The sequence below is a fragment of the Sinocyclocheilus rhinocerous genome, unplaced genomic scaffold (assembly GCF_001515625.1).
Source record: "Sinocyclocheilus rhinocerous isolate Xijiao unplaced genomic scaffold, SAMN03320098_v1.1 scaffold1169, whole genome shotgun sequence".
In the NCBI taxonomy this organism is placed as follows: domain Eukaryota; kingdom Metazoa; phylum Chordata; class Actinopteri; order Cypriniformes; family Cyprinidae; genus Sinocyclocheilus; species Sinocyclocheilus rhinocerous.
This window is the reverse complement of record NW_015650322.1, coordinates 397,400-420,172: the sequence shown is the minus strand read 5'-3', so window position 1 is coordinate 420,172 and position 22,773 is coordinate 397,400. Positions and strand designations below refer to the sequence as shown.

The 22,773-nt window shown below is 35.6% G+C and overlaps 1 protein-coding gene across 1 annotated transcript; it reads left to right on the top strand.

Annotated features, from left to right (window-relative positions):
• The first annotated feature begins 1,624 nt into the window (after positions 1 to 1,624).
• itpk1a (inositol-tetrakisphosphate 1-kinase a) lies at positions 1,625 to 22,586 on the top strand. Its single transcript, XM_016516661.1, has 11 exons — positions 1,625 to 1,968; positions 2,119 to 2,215; positions 5,012 to 5,036; positions 8,977 to 9,102; positions 9,410 to 9,527; positions 13,908 to 14,006; positions 14,177 to 14,217; positions 15,105 to 15,270; positions 16,969 to 17,036; positions 19,832 to 19,994; positions 21,571 to 22,586. Exons 2-11 carry the CDS (start codon positions 2,121 to 2,123, stop codon positions 21,870 to 21,872), a joined length of 1,203 nt encoding a protein of 400 aa, XP_016372147.1. The 5' UTR covers positions 1,625 to 1,968; positions 2,119 to 2,120; the 3' UTR covers positions 21,873 to 22,586.
• Positions 22,587 to 22,773: the final 187 nt, after the last annotated feature.

Below are 22,773 nucleotides of genomic sequence, written 5' to 3'. Positions count from 1 at the left end.
CAGTAATGATAAAATGTAGACTACAAGCAGTGTTTGTTAGGTGTAATGCGTTACTAAGTAATTAATTACTGTAATTCAATTACTTTTCCCTTGAAAAAGGAAAGTAAGGGATTACTCTGTTTTAATTTAGTTCTGATGTAACTGCATTAAATACTGTATAGACTGACCAATTCTATATAAAGCAATAGTAGATTTAACATAAACATTTAACATCTAATGTTAAATTATATGTTTTTAATGTAACCTTGTCCCATTAAATACTTCAGTTCAAGAATCATTTGTGCAATTTTATATTATTTATTTGAAAGAATTAAAAGAGCACTATCCTTGTATTATTCAACTGGTCAAGGTTGATATGGTATTTAGAAAGTAATTAGTAACAAGTAATGCACTATTTTAGAGAGAGTACTTAGTACACTAATTACACTGTTGAAGATGTAATTAGTAGCTAGTAATCAGAAGGTTACTTTGGAAATGTAATAAGTTACAGATTACAAGTTACCCTATTTAAAATGTAATAAGTAGTGTAACTATTTCAATTACTTTATTAAAGTAATGTAACTGATTACATTTGATTACTTTTTGATTACTTTTCTAAATTTCTAATGTTTTCAACTGTTGGTCAGTTTCAAACATTTAAACCAGGCAGGGTTAACCTTACAGTAGTGCCCAACACCACAACCCCAATTCCAGAAAAGTTGGGAAGTTTTGCAAAATGCAATAAAATCAAGAATCTGTGATTTGTTAATTCTCTTTAACCTATATTTAATTTGGAAAAGATTTCCAAAGTTTTCACTGACCAACTTAAAAGTATTTTGTAAACATAAACAAATTTTGATTTTGATGGCTGCAACACTCCAAAAATGTTGTGACAGGCAAAATAAAAATTAAAAGGCAAGGCAAGGGCAAGGCAATTTATTTCTAAAGCACGATTAAAAACAACAAGTTGACCAATGTGCTGTACAGATTCTAAAAACAGATAGGCAGACAATATATACACATCACTTACACAGCACAAAGCATCATGAGACCATTCAACATAAAAAAAAAAACAGTTAGTTTCCAACAACATGTCACTGAACAGCAAGCCTGGGAGAAAAAATGAGTATTTAAAAGGGACTTAAATGACACCAAAGTGGAGACAGTTCTTATGTGTAAGAAGTTCTGGTCAGAGGACCAAAGAGATCTTGGTTAAGAGAACCTAAGAGAATAGGTTATAGATTATCCAAATTAAAATGTTTTGAAACAGTTCACAGTAAGCAGGTGAACTGGTAATAGATGAGGGTATTGTGACAAATTTCATGAGAGAAGTGTCAAACAAATCAAAAATCACATTTCTCAATGCAAAATCACAAAGATTTTAGGTATTTCACCAACTAACATACATAATATTGTGAAAGATTCAGATTCTAACAAGCAACTGCTCCTCTTGTTTTATTTCCCTCTCATTTATTGTGAAAGATTTGAACTTTGGCACAAGGAAACACGAATGAATGAATGAAAATAGCAGGAGCAGATTCCTCGCAAACACCACGCAAATTTTACCAGTGAGCTAAGCCCGCCTCTGAAAGAGGGTGTGTCTGGGCAAATAAGTTTCGCTGCTGTCAAAATGGCCAATCAACATTACATTGTTAATCGAAAGCTTTGCCAAGTAATGGATAGACCATTTGGATATATAAGCTTTCACATGTGAGGTTAGACCAGTGACACGCACCGGTTTCATACTGTGGTGTGTCATGATGTGTTTGTTATGTCGATATGTGTTGGTGTCTTATAAATAATATGACGAAGTTGTCATAAAATCGAACAACTATTTAGACAGAGGAGACACGCTTTCTGGAGGACACTAGCAATCCTGGATGGACTATTGACGACAGTCTGAACCTGTAACTTGGACTTTACGAGACGTAAAGGAGAGAGACTCGTAACTGATCAGAACGCATCGATTCAGCACATTGATTCTGTCAGGTAAGTTCAAACATGCATTCATGAAACCTTCGGTATCTTTTGACATTAACCACATAACTACACAACTAGTTTACAATACTTAAACTAAACTGCTGGTCGATTTCTTAATTAATAAACTCTGCATTTGGACTGGCATATGTCTCTCTCCAGAGATGCAGACGTTCGTGAAAGGAAAAAGAGTTGGATACTGGCTCAGCGAGAAGAAGATTAAAAAACTCAGTTTCCAGACCTTCGTGGAAATGTGCAGGTGAGTAACTCAGCGCGAGACAAGAACCGGTCATAATCTATAGCACGTTTTAATATGTGTTCCTTAAACGAACTAGATTCTGCTTATGTTACTAGTGGTCATTTTTAATCGTATGTTTTAGTAATACGTTATCCATTAGTGACTAGTTGGCAGTGTTTTTTAATTTGACTAATGATTGTTTAGCTATTAGATACTAATATTATTCACTTCAGACTGTTGATACTACTATTCACTTCAGACTGTGTTTTCCATTTGTTGCTGGTACCTACTAGTAACTATTAATTAGGTAGCCACCTAGAACTTATTTATTAAATACTAGTTTGTATATCTAGTTAAGTGCATATAAGTGTTTTTTACTTGTCGTATTTCAATGGCTACTTAAGAGTAAAATGTTAACAATCGGAATATACGTTAGTATAGAACATGTTTATTAAATAGCTCCTAGCACCTATTCCATTGTCATCTTCTCCACATACAGACAAAAACTTATAACAATGGAATAATTGTTTCACAGTTTTTGACACTATTGGAGTTATTTGATACAATTGGAGAGTTATATTTTAGTATTACAGTTATTTGACACTGTTAGAGTGACTGGTAGCAAAGAAACAAGTAGCCTACTAATATCCATCTAATAAATAGTTGCTAGTGACAATGAAAAAGAGTCACTGTTTGGATTGCTAACTACTAATTTAAAAAGAAATGCTAGTAATGTAAAATATATACTAGTTTGTTTTATGGAATAAAAAACAACTTGCCATTTAATATTAAGAAAATTATATATTTATTTTTGAGAGGAGCTGAGATGTCAAAACTTGAATGTGTAATTCAGATGAGTTATAGGGAACTGAAACAAGTGGGGCTTAGTGTTATATGATATAGGAAACATGATTCATCACCCCTCCTCATGTCCTCTTGCCTCATCTTCACTCTAAAAAATGCTGGGTTGTTTCAATCCAACTTTTGGTCAAATATGGACTAACCCAGCTGTTGGGTTAAATTTTTAAATGACATTTTTAACCCAAAAGTTGGGTTAGTCCATATTTGATTCCAATCAAAGTGCACACATTCAGGCGGCCAAAAGCTCAATGTAGGTGCTCAACCAAACAAATTTCAAACAGGAAAATAAAAATTGGCACACCACAGCTCCAAAAATATAAAAATATTTAATTATATATTTTTAAATAAAATAAAAATGAAATAAATATTTTTCTACTTTTGGAGCTGTGGTGTGCCAACTTTGATTTTCCTGTTAGTCCATATTTGACCCAAAGTTGGGTTGAAACAACCCAGCATTTTTTTTAGAGTGTTTCGTGTTTCAGTCATCAACACAGTTTCACTCACTTTATTGTATCCAGCAAATGTAATAAAAAGCTATTTCTTCACTATTTCTCACTGAATCTAACTCCCCCCCGCCAAAGTGAACTGTAGGTACACTCACATTGCATCCATCATATGAAGCTGCAATCATGAAACCATGGATATCCTTTGTCACCATAGTCAATCTACCTGTCAAGTATCTAAGCATTTGCTATTCGAGGGAGTCCCTTCTGAACTGTCCTAGATTGCTTATAAAAAACTATAACTTGTAACACTGTCCTGGGATTCTTATAATTAGATGGCCATAAAACCATCTGTGGAATTTTCGTCCATAAAAAAAGACAAAGGCCTGGACAAAGTTCACCGGTTACCTGGATAAGCACCAGGCAGGAGGCAGGCAGTCAGTCTTCGATTTCACAGACTTAGAGTAACATTACTTCCATATCTCTTTTAGAATACCTGCATTCCTAAGAGTCTGCAGCAAGACTGTGTCTGTTACTTAACTGATTCAAAGCTGAATCATGTTACTTATGTTATTCAAGTTTACATTGCATTGCCATTAATATGGCTATAAAGCTATAAATGTTGTGTTTGTGGAGGGAGGCACTGAACATGCCTTAGATGCGTATCTGTGCGGATGAAGTACCGTGTGTGGGCTACTTGACATTTCAGAGTTAATGTAATGTGCTCTCCTTTCTTTCACGAGCATGTTCTAGCCTACAGATAACCGGTTTTCAAAGGAATTTTACCAAGGCTTGTGCAAAATGATTTGTTATACTACTGGCTGGCATATTTGTCTTGGGATATTTGATGAAAGACTAAGATATTTTCACCTAGTTCTGAGGCTTTAGAAACAAACTACTGACTCAGCACTACTGATAAACTGTCACACAGTGCTACATTTGTTAAATCACAGCAGGTTTGTCAGCTGTTGAAAAAGATGTGAGCTTATTGTTATTTCAGGGACTTTTAAACTAGAAGACTTAAAGTTGCCCGACTCGTGAATTTGGAAAAATACAGATATTCTCACAGCACAAGAACTAATCAGACGCACTATTCATTATATGAACTGTGTTATCATTTAAAGAGTGTTTTGTTTTGCTTTATAAATAGCATAAATGTGTTGTCTGGAAATGGAGAGGGATGATACTTCATTTTAAGCGTGTGTGTGTTTGTTGCTTTTTTGCCTGTGATTATGAGAGGGAATTTGGAGAATTCTGTCCTATTTGTGTGAGAGACAGCAGTCCAAAGCTAAACAGGGATTGCTTTAGGTGACAAAGCTCCCTTTGGGTTGCAAAATAACAGGATTTTCCTCTGTTCTATTTGAACTTATAAAAACCTAATAATTTGTCTCGTTGTGAAATTCTCTGAAAGTCCGTGTTGATCATTATTTGACTCAACAATACTTTAGTTGCATGTCACATGGAATCAATATAAAATATTCATAGTTTGTTTTTCCACTTTTTTGTTTTCCAGGAAACAAGGCATAGAGATGATCCAGGTAAGAAGCCCTTATGGCATTTTTTCTTTCTTTCTTTTTCAAATGGCTTTTCCATAACACTAAAAGCCTGTCCATTAATGTGAGGCCGTTTCCACAATATCATCAAAATATGCTTGTCATTATCTGCTCTAAACGTAACAAACATGCTTTTCATTTCAAATGAAAATGAAGCTAGTATGCCTGGGGAGAATTAAATTCAAAATATCGCCACAAGAGTGTTACGTAGTATTACTGCATTACTACACAGTTAATCACTTTTGCATGCAGTTGGAATTGTGCATTTTGAGGTTTGTATTGCATAGTAATAAATGCATTGTTTAATAGGGCTGGTGTTGCTTACTGTAATGCCATATTATTAATGTTCGTACTGTTATGGCATGAACTTTTTGTGGCTTTTTTACTTTGCCATTGAATAATGCCAGTAAAAACAGTTTATAGAGACTTTTTTTTTTTGTTTCAAAACAGTTCTCACCCAGGGCCTAATATAGCCTAACATAACAAAACATAAGTTTGCTTCTACAAAATTGCATGGAAATTGCACTGATTAGCCTTCTTCATATCAGGCTGATATAAACCACATTTATAGTATAAGCTGAAGCATTGTCTTGATAGATTATACTTTGTTATTTTTCCTCTTATCAGGTAATTCTATAAGGTCATGCTGAGGACATTAGTGCAGTGGGACATCTTGGTACTCCTAATCTTAATCTAGCATCCTTGGCTTCACTCAAGAGGATGATTTTTTGGAGAGTAGGTTAAACCCAACCTGTCCTTATTGATAACAATGGTGCTGTAAATAGATTCACGTGCAAATGTGTGCATTTTGTCCTAGTAAGGAAAGCTTTGTCAGGGTCAAGGGTGTTTTTGTCTTCTACAGATGTCCTTAGTTTTAGTGCTGATCAGAACATGAACTTTTCTAAAGTTATGCCATCACTATCATTCTAAGGATGGTGAGTTAACAGCATTATGGGTATTTATTGAATGATTCTGTTACAACTTCCCTTTGTTTCACCTTGGCACTGATAAATCATTAGACATGACTCACAGAGTTTGCTGTGACACATTTAAGACATTATTATTATTTTGTGTGTGGATGGGTTTTTTTTGGGGGAGGGGGGTCCAAAACTCTGAGACCACTTTGAAAATCTGAAAATAGACTTACAATTAAGAATAAATATGTAATATTTAAGATATGTTTATTTATTTTATTTTTTTTTAGAATTTTTTAGAATTACAAAATAAAAATAAAAAATTATTAAATTAGAAAATATCGGGGGAAAAAATCAATAGTGGTATCAGATTTTTAAAACCCGCTGAATCTAGTGACTTGTAAATGACTGGCTCTTTGTGGTAATGTTTTCAGTGAACATATGAAGACAGTATTTGCACATTCCAGCAGGATATGCCCTTGTCAACCATGTTTATATTGTGTTAAGTTAAAGAGGAACTGAGATGGCCCTGAGATACGTAAAGGGCCTCTTATAACAAACCAAGCAGGTTGTAGTGGAAATGAGGTGTAGATTTGCTTGCAAGCGTAGAACTCAAGGCATATCTTTGGTTCAAAAATAAATAAATAAATGTATGTTTATGGACAAACATTGTTCTTTACTGTTTTGCCATGGAAAGTGAAGAGAATTCTTGGAACAGTCACCTTGCTTTGTTTTGGGACTTGCGTGTGAAGGCTGGTAGACTAAACCAAGGTCCTTGTTCCCTCATTCTGGGCCTTTACTATGAGTCAGACATTTATCAGTGAAGCTGTCTGGCTGAGTGAAACACTGAGTGCTTTTCTCCACTCCAAGGATGCACACGTCTTTGCTATCCACAGCATGTAGGCCGTTGAAACCGAAGAGAGTAAAGGATGGACTTTGACCTGTTTACGCCTCATACAATAATCTACCCAGCTGCACCCAGTCATAGATTTTATATGGTCTCTAAAGTACTTAACTATCTAGCAATCAGTCCATGGGCTGATCATTTTAGACAGGGGGGTGTCATTAATTTGATTAAGATCATGTGACTATTTAATCATTAATTCATTAAAATCGATCAAGGGGAAAAGGCTTAATCTCATCATGTTTTTGAAAATGAATGCTTTGAATATCTAGTGAGTGTATTTTTTTTTTTTGTGGGTATAGACTTAAAACCTATTGTCGGTCATCATACTTCTCTGGTCAGGCTGTCCTACTTTGCTTATTAAATAATTGTATAGGTTCATAGTATATTTACATATAGTTTAAAAACTGCAGTTTCAGCATGTCACCACCATAGTGATAAGATAATTACACTTTCTCAAGAATCTAATTTCGCAAATATAATAACCTGAGGGTAATGGGAGTGACCACATATTCTTATAAAACCTTTAGTTTTATAAGGATATGAAACTAACCTTATCAATTGTCTTTTTTTTATCAAATGTTTGGGGTCAGTAATGTTTTATTTGATCAAAAATACAGTAAAAACAGTAATATTGAAAAAATATTATTACAATTTAAAATAATGATTTTAATATATTTTAAAATGTAATTTAAAGAAGGAGTAGAAGGACTTTTGTTTGCCATCACTTCCTTGGTTTACACTTGGTTAATGACAACATGTCTCTCACTGTGCAACAGAAGTAACAGCAAGTTAGAGATTTAATTCTGTTTTTCAGGAAGAAGTGTGTTAGATGGAAGAGTAATACTCTAGCAAAGCACATAAGGCCTCAGTATAGTCAGAAAGCAGTGAAGCTCTTTGCCTGCTATTTATTTAAAAAGCTAATAAAATGCTACAACAACATTAATGTGATGTAACACATGGCTGTCTTATGCTTTATATCAGATGATGTGTGTATCAGCTGAATATCCTCTACAAAAAGGAAGTGGAGGGGTCTTTTCACTGAAGTGTCATGAGGTGTCTGTGTGGAATCTGGGTGTCATCTTCTTCATTCTTTATGTCTGTTTTCGCAAATTGCTTTTCGCATATCTGCACTGGCTATGAGAATATTTCCGGACATTGTCATCTGAAACAGGGCCATTTAGGGAATAAGATAATAAACCCGTTAGGATTACCTCTGGTGGGCCATACTACATTTATTTGGTGCTGCTTTTAAAAGAGAGACTCTGGACTAGGTCTAAGCATTTTAAATAAAAGTGCACTTAGGGATGCCCCCATCCCCTATTAACTGCCTAGGCCGTATACAAATGCCTCTGACATTTGCCACAAACCTTTGTGGTCTGATCCAAGAGAAATATGCTCTCATCCCCAAAGGTTAAACCCAAAGTGACCACATGTTCTGCGTACCCCAAGCAGCAATTTTCCATATGACACGTAAAACCTTCAGAATACATACATTGTACCGTCTGTCATACACTGGATAGTCGACCGCTTCTATACTATTTACCACTATATTTATAAATACGAATTACTGCCAATGTACATTTCCTAGCTACACAGAAATGGATTTTTTAGAAACACGGCTTCCCCTTTCCTTGTTGTGAATTGCTGACCTGAGAGTCATGTCCTTTTATTTATATGGTTTGATTTTGACATTAAACAGAATATAATCCACAATCTGGCTTGGCTTTCACTCATGCACTGTATTCAGTGAGTAGATTGTTTTCAGAGTTTAGCAGTATCTGAGTGGTCTGAGTGACAGCACAGATCACACCTCACAATTAGCATCCCGTCATAAACATCTGTTCTTCAATTGTCTCGCTTGAGCAAACAGAACTTTGTGGCAAAAGTGGAATTTCAAAATGTAGGCATGCTGTTTATTTTGTCAACCTATTAAATGTAATTTGCTAATACTCATTATCATACAAATAATACACACAGGTGCATTTTGAGAAAAAAGACATTCTCTGCCTATTCATATTTTGACATTAGAAATCTCTCTGAGGGTTATTGCTAAAAATGTCTTGTGGATGTTTACTGAGCTCTTGGCCTTGTTCTCCCGGTCTAGCTGGATCTGAGCCAGCCAATAGAGAAGCAGGGTCCATTTGATGTCATCATCCACAAGCTGACTGACCACATTGTTGATGCTGACCAAAATGTCACAGAGTCTCTGCTACTTGTTCAGGGTGTTCAGGTAAATAGATAAATCAGCTCAAGTGGTCATACATTTATCTGCTCTTCACTCCTTATATTTTAATAAAAAAAAAGAAAAAGAAAAAGAATAGTATATATTTGTAATATTTTGTTAATTTGTAATAATAATATTTTAATATTAATATAAAATAACAATATATATTATTAGAAATATTTAAAAAAATTGTAATATAACATTTTATACATCTTTTTACATCTTTTGTTTTATAACCGCTGACATTGTTCTTTCATTTTGCTGCGTATACAAAGCAAGACCTCATGAATTGTGTGTTTTGACCTCTCTCCAGGACTACATAGATGCTTATCCTGAAACAGTGATTCTTGACCCTCTTCCAGCCATTCGTACCCTGCTGGACCGCTGCAAGTCATACAAGCTAATCCATAAACTTGAAGAATGCATGCAAGGTCTGTCTGCAACACTAATACGCGATTGTACACATGTGTGATTTAATCACACAAAATACAGCTGAATACATTTATTAATAATGGGCAACCCAACTATATATTTCAGATAAGCTCACCCCTAAATGGCACGTAAAGAGAAAACAAACTGTGCTTGGTTGCTTTATGTGTGAGTTAGACATGCTAAGCTGGATTGTGGACCAGACCGTTTACAGAATTTCCACTAATTCTAAATGTTGTAAATGGTTCTGGAAACCAGGCCTTTAGATACTCCTTTGTTCTTCAGGGGTGGACTAACATGAGGAGGGCAGGTTTTGCCTTTCCACAGGGGAAGTGTGAGGCTTATGGAGGGCTTATGTCCTAAAGCTGTTGAGTCGTTCATTCTTTGTGCTGCTTGCACGCTGCATTCACTGGCCACAGAAAGAACAGAAGGCCTGCTGGCTCACTACAAGCCAACAGAATCACCAGCTGTGTGAATGGTGTAGTTCCTAAGGATTTCCATCAAAATATACAGCCTAAACATTTCCACACATAAGTATCTACACATACACTACCATTCAAAAGTTTGAGGTTAGTACAATTTTTGAAATGTTTTTGAAATAAGTCTTTTATGTATAAAATACAGCAAGAACAATACTAAATTATTACAATTTAAAATAACCATATTCTATTTTAATATATTTTAAAATCTATTTATTGCTAAAAAAGCTACATTTCGGTGAAACTGTGATACATTTTTTCAGGATCCTTTGATGAAGTTCAAAATAACAACATTTATTTTAAATAGAATTCTGTTTTGTAATGTTATAAATGTTTTTCTGTCACTTTTAATTAACTTAATGCTTCCTTACTGAATAAAAGTATTCTTTAAAAAAAACAACGTTTGAACTGTAGTGTAAAGTGGGGTCTTAAAGGGATAGTTCACCTAAAAATGGAAATTCTGTCATTTATTACTCACTCTCATGTTGTTCCAAACCCGTAAGACCTTCGCTCATCTTCAGAACACAAATTAAGATATTTTTGATGAAATCCGAGAGCTTTCTAGTCTCAGCCTCAGACGTTACGCCTACGGACCGTTGGCAGAACGTTCTGATGCATACGGCACACAAAATTGGTTTCGAAGTCGTCATCAGATTGGTTGAATTATACAGGATTTCCGGGAGACGTGCGTGTCGTGTTCTTTAATGTTCTGCCTGAAAACAAATATGCCGTGACGCCAAACCCCCTCACGTTAGAAGCAAGCCGTCGTGTTTACAATTGTGGTAATGAGCGCTTATCAAGATGAACTAAACGCTGGATTTTCAAAAGTATGTGAAATATTTAAAGTTCGCGGCATGGAATCTTTAAAATACGCCCAACAGTTTTACACCCGGTCTGTTATTGTGGGGACATTTCCACGCCCCTAAACATGACGAGGCACAAAACGAAACGTGATTGGTTGCTTTATCTGTCCTCTGACGTATAAGGACTCTTGGTCGGGCCTTGCCATTCAAAGCAGCCAAGGTTCCCAGACCTTCTGCTGTCAGTCTGAAGGTCTTGCTACGCGAGACTAAGAGCTTTCTGACCCTGCATAGACAACAAGAGAACTACCACGTTCAAGGCCCAGAAAGGTAATAAGGACATCATTAAAATAGTCCATGTGACATCAGAGGTTCAACCGTAATTTTATGAAGCTACGAGAATACCTTTTGTTTGCAAAGAAAACGAAAATAACTAGTTTATTCAACAATTTCTTCTCTTCCGTGTCAGTCTCCACCGCAGGTTCACGAGAGTACCATGCCGCATGTGTGTGACAATGCTGCTGATGCAGGAGCCTCCATTCTGACGTAGAACCCAAATGCGCTGCACCTTGTTTACAAGCAGAGAAAGATGCACAATGTACATAAAACAGTCTTCGTAAACATGTCTGAAGATTTCAACAGAGAGGATGACTTGCAATTTTTTGCCCAGCCTTACTTATTTGAACCAGAATATACAGATGATGAACTAAGAGAGATGGAAGTTCTACGACAGATTGCTCCTCACACGCATGCTTAATGGTACTCTTATGAACGCACGTCGAAGACTGACACAAAAGAAAAGAAATTGTTGAATAAAGTTGTTATTATTGTTTTCCTTGTGCAAAAAAGTATTCTCGTAGCTTCATAAAATTAAAGTTAAACCACTGATGTCGCATGGACTATTTTAACAATGTCCTTACTACCTTTCCGGGCCTTGAATGTGGTAGTTGTGTTGCTGTCTATGCAGGGTCAGAAAGCTCTCGGATTTCATCAAAAATATATTAATTTGTGTTCCAAAGATGAACGAAGGTCTTACGGGTTTGGAACGACATGAGGGTGAGTAATAAATGACAGAATTTTTCAATTTTGGGTGAACTAATCCTTTAAAGTCTGGGACTGTTTCAATTTGCATTCTTTTATAATTTAGTACAAACATTTTTATTAGCATTTTTAATGTCAGGATACAAACTTGAGTCAAGCAGTTGCTCAAATTAAAATTTACATGAATTATATAATATCTTCTTTGATTTGTCCCTCTTTTGCTTTAATGACAGACACACTCAAGCTGCATAAACTCCACAAGTTTAAAACCTGATGAGGTTTTTGATCTTGTGTGGTCAATGTGACAGTGTGGCCTTTTGGACCCCATTGGATATGAAGTTCATAATATAAAGGATCTTTAAATGCGAAAATTACCATGCTTTCAAAATTGTTCACAGAGAAATCTCTTGCATTCAGATCAGAGAAGCCGTTGTCCAATCAAAACCATATCAGAACATCAATGTTCTCCAGAGGGATGTGTGGGTACAGGAGTGTCAGCTGAGGGTTAGTGTGAAGTTAACCATCTGCCTTGGTGTTTCCCCAGTCTCTAAGAAAGAGACGACTCTGTTTAGGATACAAAGGGAGTGACTATTTTCTCGGGCCCACTCACCAGGCAACTGCCTCTATGGCTATTAGCTTATGAAACAACACTGCAAGGGATTCTGGGAAAAGAAAGATAACACAGCTCATATACCCTCGGTATTACTCAAGATCCTTTTTAAAATAACTCACTTGCACAATACATGCACAGCACATTGCTGTATTCAGTGGTTGTAGCTGCTTTAAAGGTTACTGCTTGTTTGATCAAATGGATTCATGTTCCTTGTCTAATGTAAAATGTGATGCTGTAATACGCTGAGCTGTGTTGAGCTGCCCAACATAGAAAAAGTTTGTTTTTGAGCGGCTATAAATAGACTGCACTTTCAGTCTTGGAAAAGAAGCTGTTTATAAGATGTAATTGATGGTTGCAGATCAAAAGCAAGTTGAAAATTCACAGATACTTCAATGGTTTAGTTTTAAATGTTTCCATGGATCCAGTAGTAATATTATCCTGTATAAAGTGTAGTCATCACTTAAAATGTGTGCAGGCCACACATCATTAAGACCCCCATCCAAACTTGGTGTCTACAAGGAGTTATGCTCAGGGTGTGCTAGTTGATCTTGTCAAGATGTGTCATCTGGCCTGTTAGGTTTTCATTTGTGTGTGTAGGTTTGAGAAAAGATAGTAATAAGAAAGAAAGAAAGAAATGCTTGCTAGTTAGGAAGAAAAAGAGAGAAAGTAAGATGAAATCAAAACACATCCAAGAAACAACTGCACCATATTTTATTTCTCCCAAACCTTTACAAACAAAATTGTAGAATTGGAGTGCCATCATCATGATCAGATCCATAAGAGTAAAGAAGACCGTTATCAATGTTTTCTTGACATTGACAGAGTTTAGATGTTTAAATCTTAATTTTAATATTTAAAAACATAGCAACCAACTTTATCCTAATAATCTTTTTCACAATAATAAGAATCTCTATAGTAAAACAAATATATTTATTTATTTCTAATATCATGAATCATTAATATTATAATAATATTTGCGACAATTTTAAATATTTTAGAATTTTTTGTTTTGTTTTTAGAGAATCATTAACAGCTAACTTAATCCTAATAATCATTTACGTTTTTAAAATATAATTTCAAGGTAAAAGTGTTATTTATTTATTTATTTATTTATCATTAAGTTTTTAGAAAATCGCACTTGCTTTGTCAAATTGTCTGATATTTTTTTACTTTGATTTGCCCTAAAGAGGTTTTTCAAAAAAAAAAAATTTGTTTTTATTTATTTTCAAAAATTTCACTCTTTTGTCTTTTTTTCTTCATTATGATATCAGTGCAGTTATATCACACTGACATTATCAAACTACATTTTTAACCAGAAATGAAAAACATGCTCAACACAAAAGAAGTATATTCGAGTCATTATATGTATGAAATGCATTTATGTATTATTAAATAATTGAATAGATCTAGACAAAAAGCGTAGCATGTGCTCATGTGTGTTTTCTGTAGATGACAGAATCTGCTCACCTCCGTTCATGGTCCTCAAGAGTGAATGTGGCACTGAGACTCTGGAGCAGCTTCAGAAATATGGAATCACATTTCCCTTCAGTAAGTTCATGTCATTTAAAATCACCAGTAATCTTCATGACCATTTACATACATAGAGTTGGCTCATCTAAATCAGAAAAGGGGTGTCAGATTTCAAAAAGCTGTTTCTTATATATTTTCTCATGTGTACTGGAGCGACACATTTTCACGCTATTTTTGTTTGATTGCAGTCTGCAAAACCCAGGTAGCTCATGGCATCAACTCCCATGAGGTAAGAGAGTTTACTCTTCTGTAACCTGTGCTATTTTTCATATCTTACATAATGAGCAGGAGATACTGTACAGAAGTACTGTACAGCACAGTGCTATTTAGATCCATTACATAAGAGGTGCTACATGATTTTAGTCAATAATTTCTAACGTTGAGTGGCGTCTCATACTCAAGCCCAAAATTAATCATTCTAATCACAATTTTTCATGCAGGATTTCTATTTTAGTAAAGCTAGAGAACTGAAAGGTGCAATTAGTAGTCGCAGTAGTAGTAGTATTAAAAAACACACATTATATTTCTTTGATATTTCAACAACGCTGTGGCCACTTTTGCCTCATAAAGGCCACAATGATTCATTTCAGTTGCCTTGAAAGTGTGATACTAAAAAAAAGCTAAAAAAATAAATAAAAACCACATCAATTGCACAGTATTTTGACATGTATCACATAAAGAGAGCGTAAATCTGAAGCTCTCATTGCTCTGAATCACACTTAACCCTGCTATCCTCGTTGCTATGGTGACCATATCTTTGATTCTCTGTGACTAATGTACAGGCAAAGTCTCTGATCACTCACATTCCTTCAGAATACTGCTTGAAGACATAAGTAACTCTGTTTTACAGTGTTGACAATGAGGGCTAGATTAATGTGTCACCACTGACTGCTGAATGACTGTGTTTGTGCAAACAGGTTGATGGTCATGTGTTTTATGATTGTGAGCACATCGATTTACTTTTGGTGTGGCAGTTTTAGTGTCTTGAAAGTACAGTACATACATTATATTTGACTTTTCTCGTTTGCTCCTTCACATTTCAAGATCACAATAAGAATCTGTGTATTTTATCATGTTCATTTATAACCTGATGTTGATTCGGTTTCTGCTCAATAGATGGCCATCATCTTCAGTGAGGAAGATCTGAAAGACATCAAGCCCCCATGTGTCATCCAGAGCTTTATCAACCATAATGCAGTGCTGTATAAGGTTTTTGTAGTGGGAGAGGCCTACAGTGTGGTGCAACGGCCCTCCATTCGAAATTTCCCATCTGGACCCACAGGTCAGTTGAGTCACACAACATCCCTATGATGGATGGTTCAAAGCATTTGATGAATGTAATTTGTTTAGAAATATTTTGCTTTATATTTGAATCATAAATCAAACTCAAATGGTTTCCGTAGATTTTCCTTTGTGCTAAATACACTACTGTTCAAAAGTTTGGGGTCAGTAAGACTTTTTTTTAAAGAAATTAATACTTTTATTCCGCAAGGATGCATTCAGTTGATCAAAAGTGAAAGTAAAGACAAAAAAGATTTCATTATCAAATAAATGCTGTTCTTTTTCTGTTCATCAGAGAATCCTGAAAAAGTATCATGTTTCCACAAAAATATTAAGCAGCATTTTCAACATTGATACAACTTTGAGCATCAATGAGCAAATCAGCACATTAGAATGATTTCTGGAGGATCATGTGACACTGAAGACTGGAACACTGACTGCTGAAAATGTAGATTTGCCATCACAGGAATAAATTATATTATTTTAATATATTATTTCACGATATTACTGTTTTCACTGTTTCAAATAAATACAGCCTTGGTCAGCTTAAGAGACTTCTTTCAACAACATACTTTTGAACGAAAGTATATCGTTTTTTTTTTTTATGAACTACTTTGCATTCATCAAGGTTTACGTTCACATAGAAATAAAGACTAATCTGTAAATTGCATCACACGTGGGACACAAGTTCACCAGGCGGCATCAAAGCCAATAAAATCACTTTATAGGGTGCCAGGTCCAGAAATGTAGACATCAGGTCTCTTTCGGCTAGTTTTAACCATTCACACAAGCTTATATCGTAACAAACACACTTAGTCTGGAACTTTTTATAAGGTTACCTTATGTTTGAAAGCTGTATCAGAAACAAAGTGAGATTGACATTAATGGCACTCGTGAGCAAGTCCGTGTGATGGCGAGGACCTCTCAGCCTGTCTAGACCATTCTGTCAACATATGTTGCTGATGTTTAGACCCTTTCCTTCTCTTACAGAGGAGTGGTTTATTTTGTCTTTGACTTGGTATTAATTAAATAAGCATCTCAAAGATTTTGTTCTCAGATGCCAGTGCGGTTTGGTGAATTGTATGCCCCCCGAAGGCCAATCAAATTCACTGTTGCTGAGAATTGTCATTTTTGTTGCATAAACTTTACAATGAGACAATAAAGACTTTTGGGATTTTTCTTCACTGAATAAATGTAGCTGAAAAGGACAAAAAGATAATATATATATATATATATATATATATATATTTACTATGTATACACTACTGTTCAACAGTTTGGGTTAGGAATTTTTTTTTAATTGTCTTGAAAGAAGTCTCTTATTGTTACGGACACTTATGCTCACAGAGGCTGCCTTTATTTGATAAAAATTACAGTAAAAACAGTAATATTGTGAAATATTAATACAATTTAAAATAACTGTTTTCTGTTTTAATATAATTTAACATGTAATTTATTCCTGTGTTGGCAAAGCTGAATTTTGAGCAGTCTTCAGTATCACATAATCATTCTAATATGCTGATTTGCTGCTCAATAAACATTTAAAACTGTTGTGCTGTCTGTTTAATATTTTGATCAATTTAATGCGTCCTTGCTGAATAAAAGTATTAATTAAAAAAAAGTCTTGTTAAACCCCAAAATTTTGAACAGTAGTGTAAATATTTCTTTGAAAACTGAACAAGCTGTGTCGTTCATCTAGACAGGAGAGCAATATCTTTCAACAGTCATCATGTGTCCAAACCAGAGTCCTCTTCTGACCTGACCTGCGTAAGTCAACATGACTTATATTTATAACTCTGCTTTAACCTCTCCAAGTCAAGAAAAATTATGCTTTCCTTCAAATGAACTATTCTGTAAACATTTTGAATGGCTTAAATACCTGGAAACATTAGCAAAACCCATTCACATTTAGACATTTATTTTATTTTTAATCTAAAAAACAGCCCTGTTAAAATCGAAATGAATGTATCAAATGTTTGTGTATAACTAAAAAGTAGAGATGCACCGATTGCAATTTTCTTGGCCGATTCCGATTCCGAATTGTTTTATTTTTTTTGTGACCTGCCAATACCAATTTTTGCTGATTCCGATTTTCTTTCTAAGAACCATAATTGACAGCATATACAAACAAAAATCAACTTTTTTTAATGCAAAAAAATTATAATAATTAAAAAGATTCATAATAAAAGAAATGATTAAACATTACAATTTTCCCCAATCTGGACTAAGTTACAGATGTTCTCTCACTTAAACAATTCGAAAATAAAGTGCTCTGTGACTGGAAAGAGGTAGAAATGAGTTGCTATATATAACAAAACAGATGTCATTTCCCACTGTTCATAAATGGGCATTTTTTTCACTAACCTTATTAAATGTATGTGTCATCTTTCACTTCAAATTCTTACATTGTTTCAATGAATTCATTTAGAATAATAAGAAACTGTAGAGTTCAGAAATCAGTATCAACAAACTCCATCTTTCCACTGCAGGAAAACAGAAGCTGCATCTGAAGTGGCATTAGATGTATTCACACAGACTGTTTGATGAAGCTGAGGTGCCATAAATGCATTTACACCCCAAAATTGCAAATGTGTAAATAATGTAAAAATAATGTAATAAGATTAATGTTTTAAATATTTTTTTTCGAACATACAAATAAGAAATGTTGGGAAAAATGCAATGACACTTTTAAATATGAAACCAAACCACCAGTAGGTGGCGGAAAATGACTGTTTTAATGAGGGAGTCATTTAGTCATTCATTCAACTGATTCGTTCAAACAGCTGATTCATTCAGAAACTAGGCTGTCTTTATGAATGGCTTACTGAATTATTGACTCATTCAAAATCATTTGATTCGTTCAAAAATGTGGATTCATTCAGTAACAAAACACCGCTGTGTTGCTTTTATTGGAACTATTTTTATCAGCGAAATTTAGCAAACGCAGTCAATATTTGTGTCTAAAATGTAAGTCACTTAATTTAAACTTTTTGTTTATTGAACTTGTTAATGTATACTATTGTATAAAATCAGTGTCACATTGCAGTCATGACATCTTGATCGTGTAATGTATTATAATTTTCTTTCTTATTTTCTACCGCAGTATGCATCTATCCACCTTATTTTTCAACGCGGAAGTAAGCCGCTTTCTGTGAATGTGTGAGACTTCCGGTTCATTAGCCGCTGTAGGGAAAGAACGAGAAGAATAACAAAGTGCAGTAAACAGTAAAACTGTTTGCACTACAAACCAGTGTGTTCATAATTAAGATAATACATTATAATAATATGGTAAGAAACACCGGTTTGCAATATCAAGCAGCAAAACGATCTGTTTTGTACAGCTAAAAATAGCTGGAAGCTGATGAGACCGGAAGCCAGACACATTAAATTTACAAATGGCCGCGCCCGCTCTTACGGGAAAAATAAGTGAGTTACTTTGTGTGTACTGTGGCACACACATTTGTTGTGATTTCTGCATACGTCTCTCTCGGTCTCTTAAACGGGCTGCGCGAGCATCATGGCACGACATAAATACATTATCAGTCTCCGTTTACACTGAATGCAATAAAATCAGAATCGCGCAAAAATTTTTGGTGGCAACGTTTCAGTGCCTCCCTAGTTATTCTTCTTATTGACGTTTTAATCAGGCTTCTTGTGCGTTCGGGCAAATAAAATTCTCTCTCACTTGCGCATTAAAAAAATCAGCTTGTCCCGGACAAGCGTTAAAGGGTTAGTTCACCCAAAAATGAAAATTCTGTCATTAATTACTCACCCTCATGTCATATCCGCATATCCGTGCGACGCAGCTGACACAGAACAGCATACGCTGTTTACGTCCAGCTGATACTCTCCAAAATGGCACCAGGGTGATGCGGAGGAGACTAATTATTGAATAAAGTCGTTTTTTTTTTCTTTTGCGCACAAAGTATTCTCGTAGCTTCGTATAATTGCAGTTGAACCACTGATGTCACATGGATTATTTTACAGATCTCCTTGCTACGTTTCTGGACTTGGGAACATTTCAGTTGCGTTGCTGTCTATGCAGGGTCAGACAGCTCTCAGATTTCATCAAAAATATCTCCATTTGTGTTCCGAAGATGAACGAAGGTCTTACGGGTTTGAAACGACATGAGGGTGAATAATTAATGACAGAATTTTCATTTTTGGGTGAACTAACCCTTTAATCGAGCCCTAAAGCCCCATGGTTTTGGCCCTTAAGTTTCACGTATTACAAACTGCGAACTTTGTGTCTTCTTCACTCACAGTGAAGAACTTCCACGCTGACGGCATGTTTACATGCGGATGTGAGCGTAGCTGTGACGTCAAAACAGACCGGCTCGGAATCGGCAAGACGTGAGCCTGACTGACCGATCACCGGTCCGGGCCGATCATGCGGAAAATCGTCTGAATCCGGTCCCTGGCCGGTCGATCGATGCATCTCTACTAAAAAGCTTCGTTAAAAAAACAATTCTGTAGTGTTTTGGCATTCACAATGAATAATAACTGTACATGTTCAACAAACAGGCATTTCATACTTTTTTCCGTTTTCTGGTTTCCTCTAGAGGGACAACATGGAGGGCCAGTACCGGGAACCCAGCAATGACGTCATTCAGAGAATTTCCAGAAGGTTAAGACAGGCCCTTGGTATTTCTCTGTTCGGGATTGACATCATCATCAACAACCAGACCGGCCAGCACGCCGTCATCGACATCAACGCATTCCCAGGCACGTGCAGTTCCTCACAATCCTTTGACTGGGCAATATTATCTTTATGCACTGAACTCTTTTCCCACTTTTAAAAAACAGAAATGCAATAATGCCAACAAACCACATGGTGTCAGTGTGGAATAATAAAGAGGCCTTTTTTGTGCTTTGTATTGCTCAAAGTGGCAATGTTTGTGTATGAAGGTGTTTTACTAACGTTTGCCATTAAAACTGCGGTGGAATGTCTTCTACAAAAACATCTGTCATTTGCTTCTAAGATGTTAGAGGGAATCTGCTTCTCACTTTTCTTTCTAAAACTATCCACTGTGGTTTGATAGTATTTTGATTTGTTTGGCCAGGGCAGATGTTAAAGTTCATCTTGGTTCATCTTTTTTTTTTTTTGACAACATATATTTCCCATTTTAGCATTGGTGTCAGTGATTAAAGTTTTACCAGTTGCAACTCTTTTATGTATGCTTGCTTTGTGAAGTTCTCTGTGGTCAGTTTTTGTGGATACAGGGTCTTCAAGGTGAATATTGAGGTTTGCTGTCGCTTTTGTGCAGTAGTTCTGTGTTGTTTGGACTCAACCCTTTTTAGTGTTCGAAGCTCCCTATAATTTACTTTGGTTTTACTATTCTTCTTCGCTGATGAAGTCTTGCCATGCTTTGTGTAGTCATAATCATACAGACTTTTATTCTTAAAACACCAAAAACCGGGCTGTTAAAGATGCTTCTGCAAGATTTGCTCTTTTTGGAAGTCTGGCAAATCAGCCATTTCACAGAGAGCTTTTACCAAACACTTCTGAACACAACGTATACTACACTGATTTACAAACTAGAGAATATAGACAGTGAAGATATAAATAAAAGATAATAACTTTCACTGTAGTCTACACAAATTATATTAACTCCTATCAATATATATATATATATATATATTGCCTGTGTGTTCTATAAGAACATTTTTTGTGACTCTCCCACACAATATATACTCTGCTCACTCTATAAAGGTAGTTTGCTAACACTTCTGAACACAACGTATACTACACTGATTTACAAACTAGAGAATATAGACAGTGAAGATATAAATAAAAGATAATAACTTTCACTGTAGTCTACACAAATTATATTAACTCCTATCAATATATATATATATATATATTGCCTGTGTGTTCTATAGTAGAACATTTTGTGACTCTCCATCACACTAAATATACTCTGCTCACTCTATAAAGGTAGTTTGCTTTCAGCTTTACATCATTGTTCAGCTAAAGTCCCAAAAGGTGTAAACAGTGTAGAAGGATAGGAAAAAGTACATTTGAATCCCTTGATTCAAGACTCTAATAGTATCTGCAGGCACAGCTGTGTTTGTCAGTATGTTTAAAAGCCACCTTGCTTTCTCTCTGCTTGTTGCCATGGTGATCTTGTGTATCTAGCAGGGAACAGCACTTTCATATCTCTCAGTGGTACATCCAACGAGTCCCATGACACCGCAGGAGTAAGACAACAGATGATATCTTCCTTTTATTAATCTCTCAGCACCGTCACAAAAAAAACATTAACTACTGTTATCTAAAACACCTTCATTTTTCACCCAGGTTATGAGGGAGTCCCCGAGTTTTTCGATGACCTGTTGAGTCACATCAGCAGCGTCCTGCAAGGTCAGGTGTCAAACGGAGTGACGTGCGGTCATCTGAGAGTGAACGGGATAGCGCAGAGCCCATCTGTGGCCTGCGGGATGCACTGTGGCATGCTGGGAAACGAAAGCAGTTGGTTGATGGACAGCGAGGGGATAAAGAAGGGACCCCATCAGGGACTGAGTTGTGGCGGCGCTTGCATGGCTCCAAACTTTCACCAGCACAGCAGATCCAGTTTAGCAGCGGAGACATCCTCGCAGTGACACGGAGAGCCAACGCAATAGAATATTTCATTACTGTTCACGAACCAAATGAATGCTCATCAAAGGGTAGGTGTGTAGAAAATTCCTTTGTGCCAAATGTGAATTGTGTAGGAAATGATTGAATGTGTATTGATTGTCTACTCATTTAATTTCATGTTTGGAAAGGGCGACCTGATCTTGGAAAGGTATACGATTAGATTTTGAATGAATGTTGCACTAAACTTGATTTGCAGAACAAGGGCTTCATGGGAGGAAATAAAAATATTATTGATATTAATATATTAATGAGATACTTGAAAGGAAAATAGGTGTCATGATTTGGGTTTAAGACATTGCACTATTTAAATAAGTGTCCAGCTGGCACTAAGGCTTCTCTACTTGCCGTGTATCATAAATTCTGGCTGAATAAGAGAGCTTGAAGACCTTTAATGCTGTCTGAAGCAATTTGCTGGTAATTAATCTCTTAAAACACAGCAAGAGCAGCTCTGCTTGCTTTTTAAAAAGACTGAAGAGTAAGATTTTTTAAGGCTAATCGTTTCATATCTGAAGGGCCCAAAAACCTTGTAAGCATCTGGCAGGTGCTATGAGATTGAATGGGGTTATGCATTGCATTGATTGTAAAAGAAAATGAACAAACTTCACCCAAAAATTAAATTCATGTCTATATAAATCTGTATGACAATCTTTCTTCTGTGGAACACAAAAGAAGATATTAAGAAAAATGTTTCAGTTGTTTTTGTTGACATAATGAAAGTCAATGGTGGCCAAAACAACAGTGAACCTTTCCCTGAACATTTTTATTGCACTGACAAAAATTCATATTTTTCAAAATCTCATCTTTTATGTTTCACAGAGAAACAAAATTCACACAGGTTTGGAAAGACATGAGGGTGAGTAAATG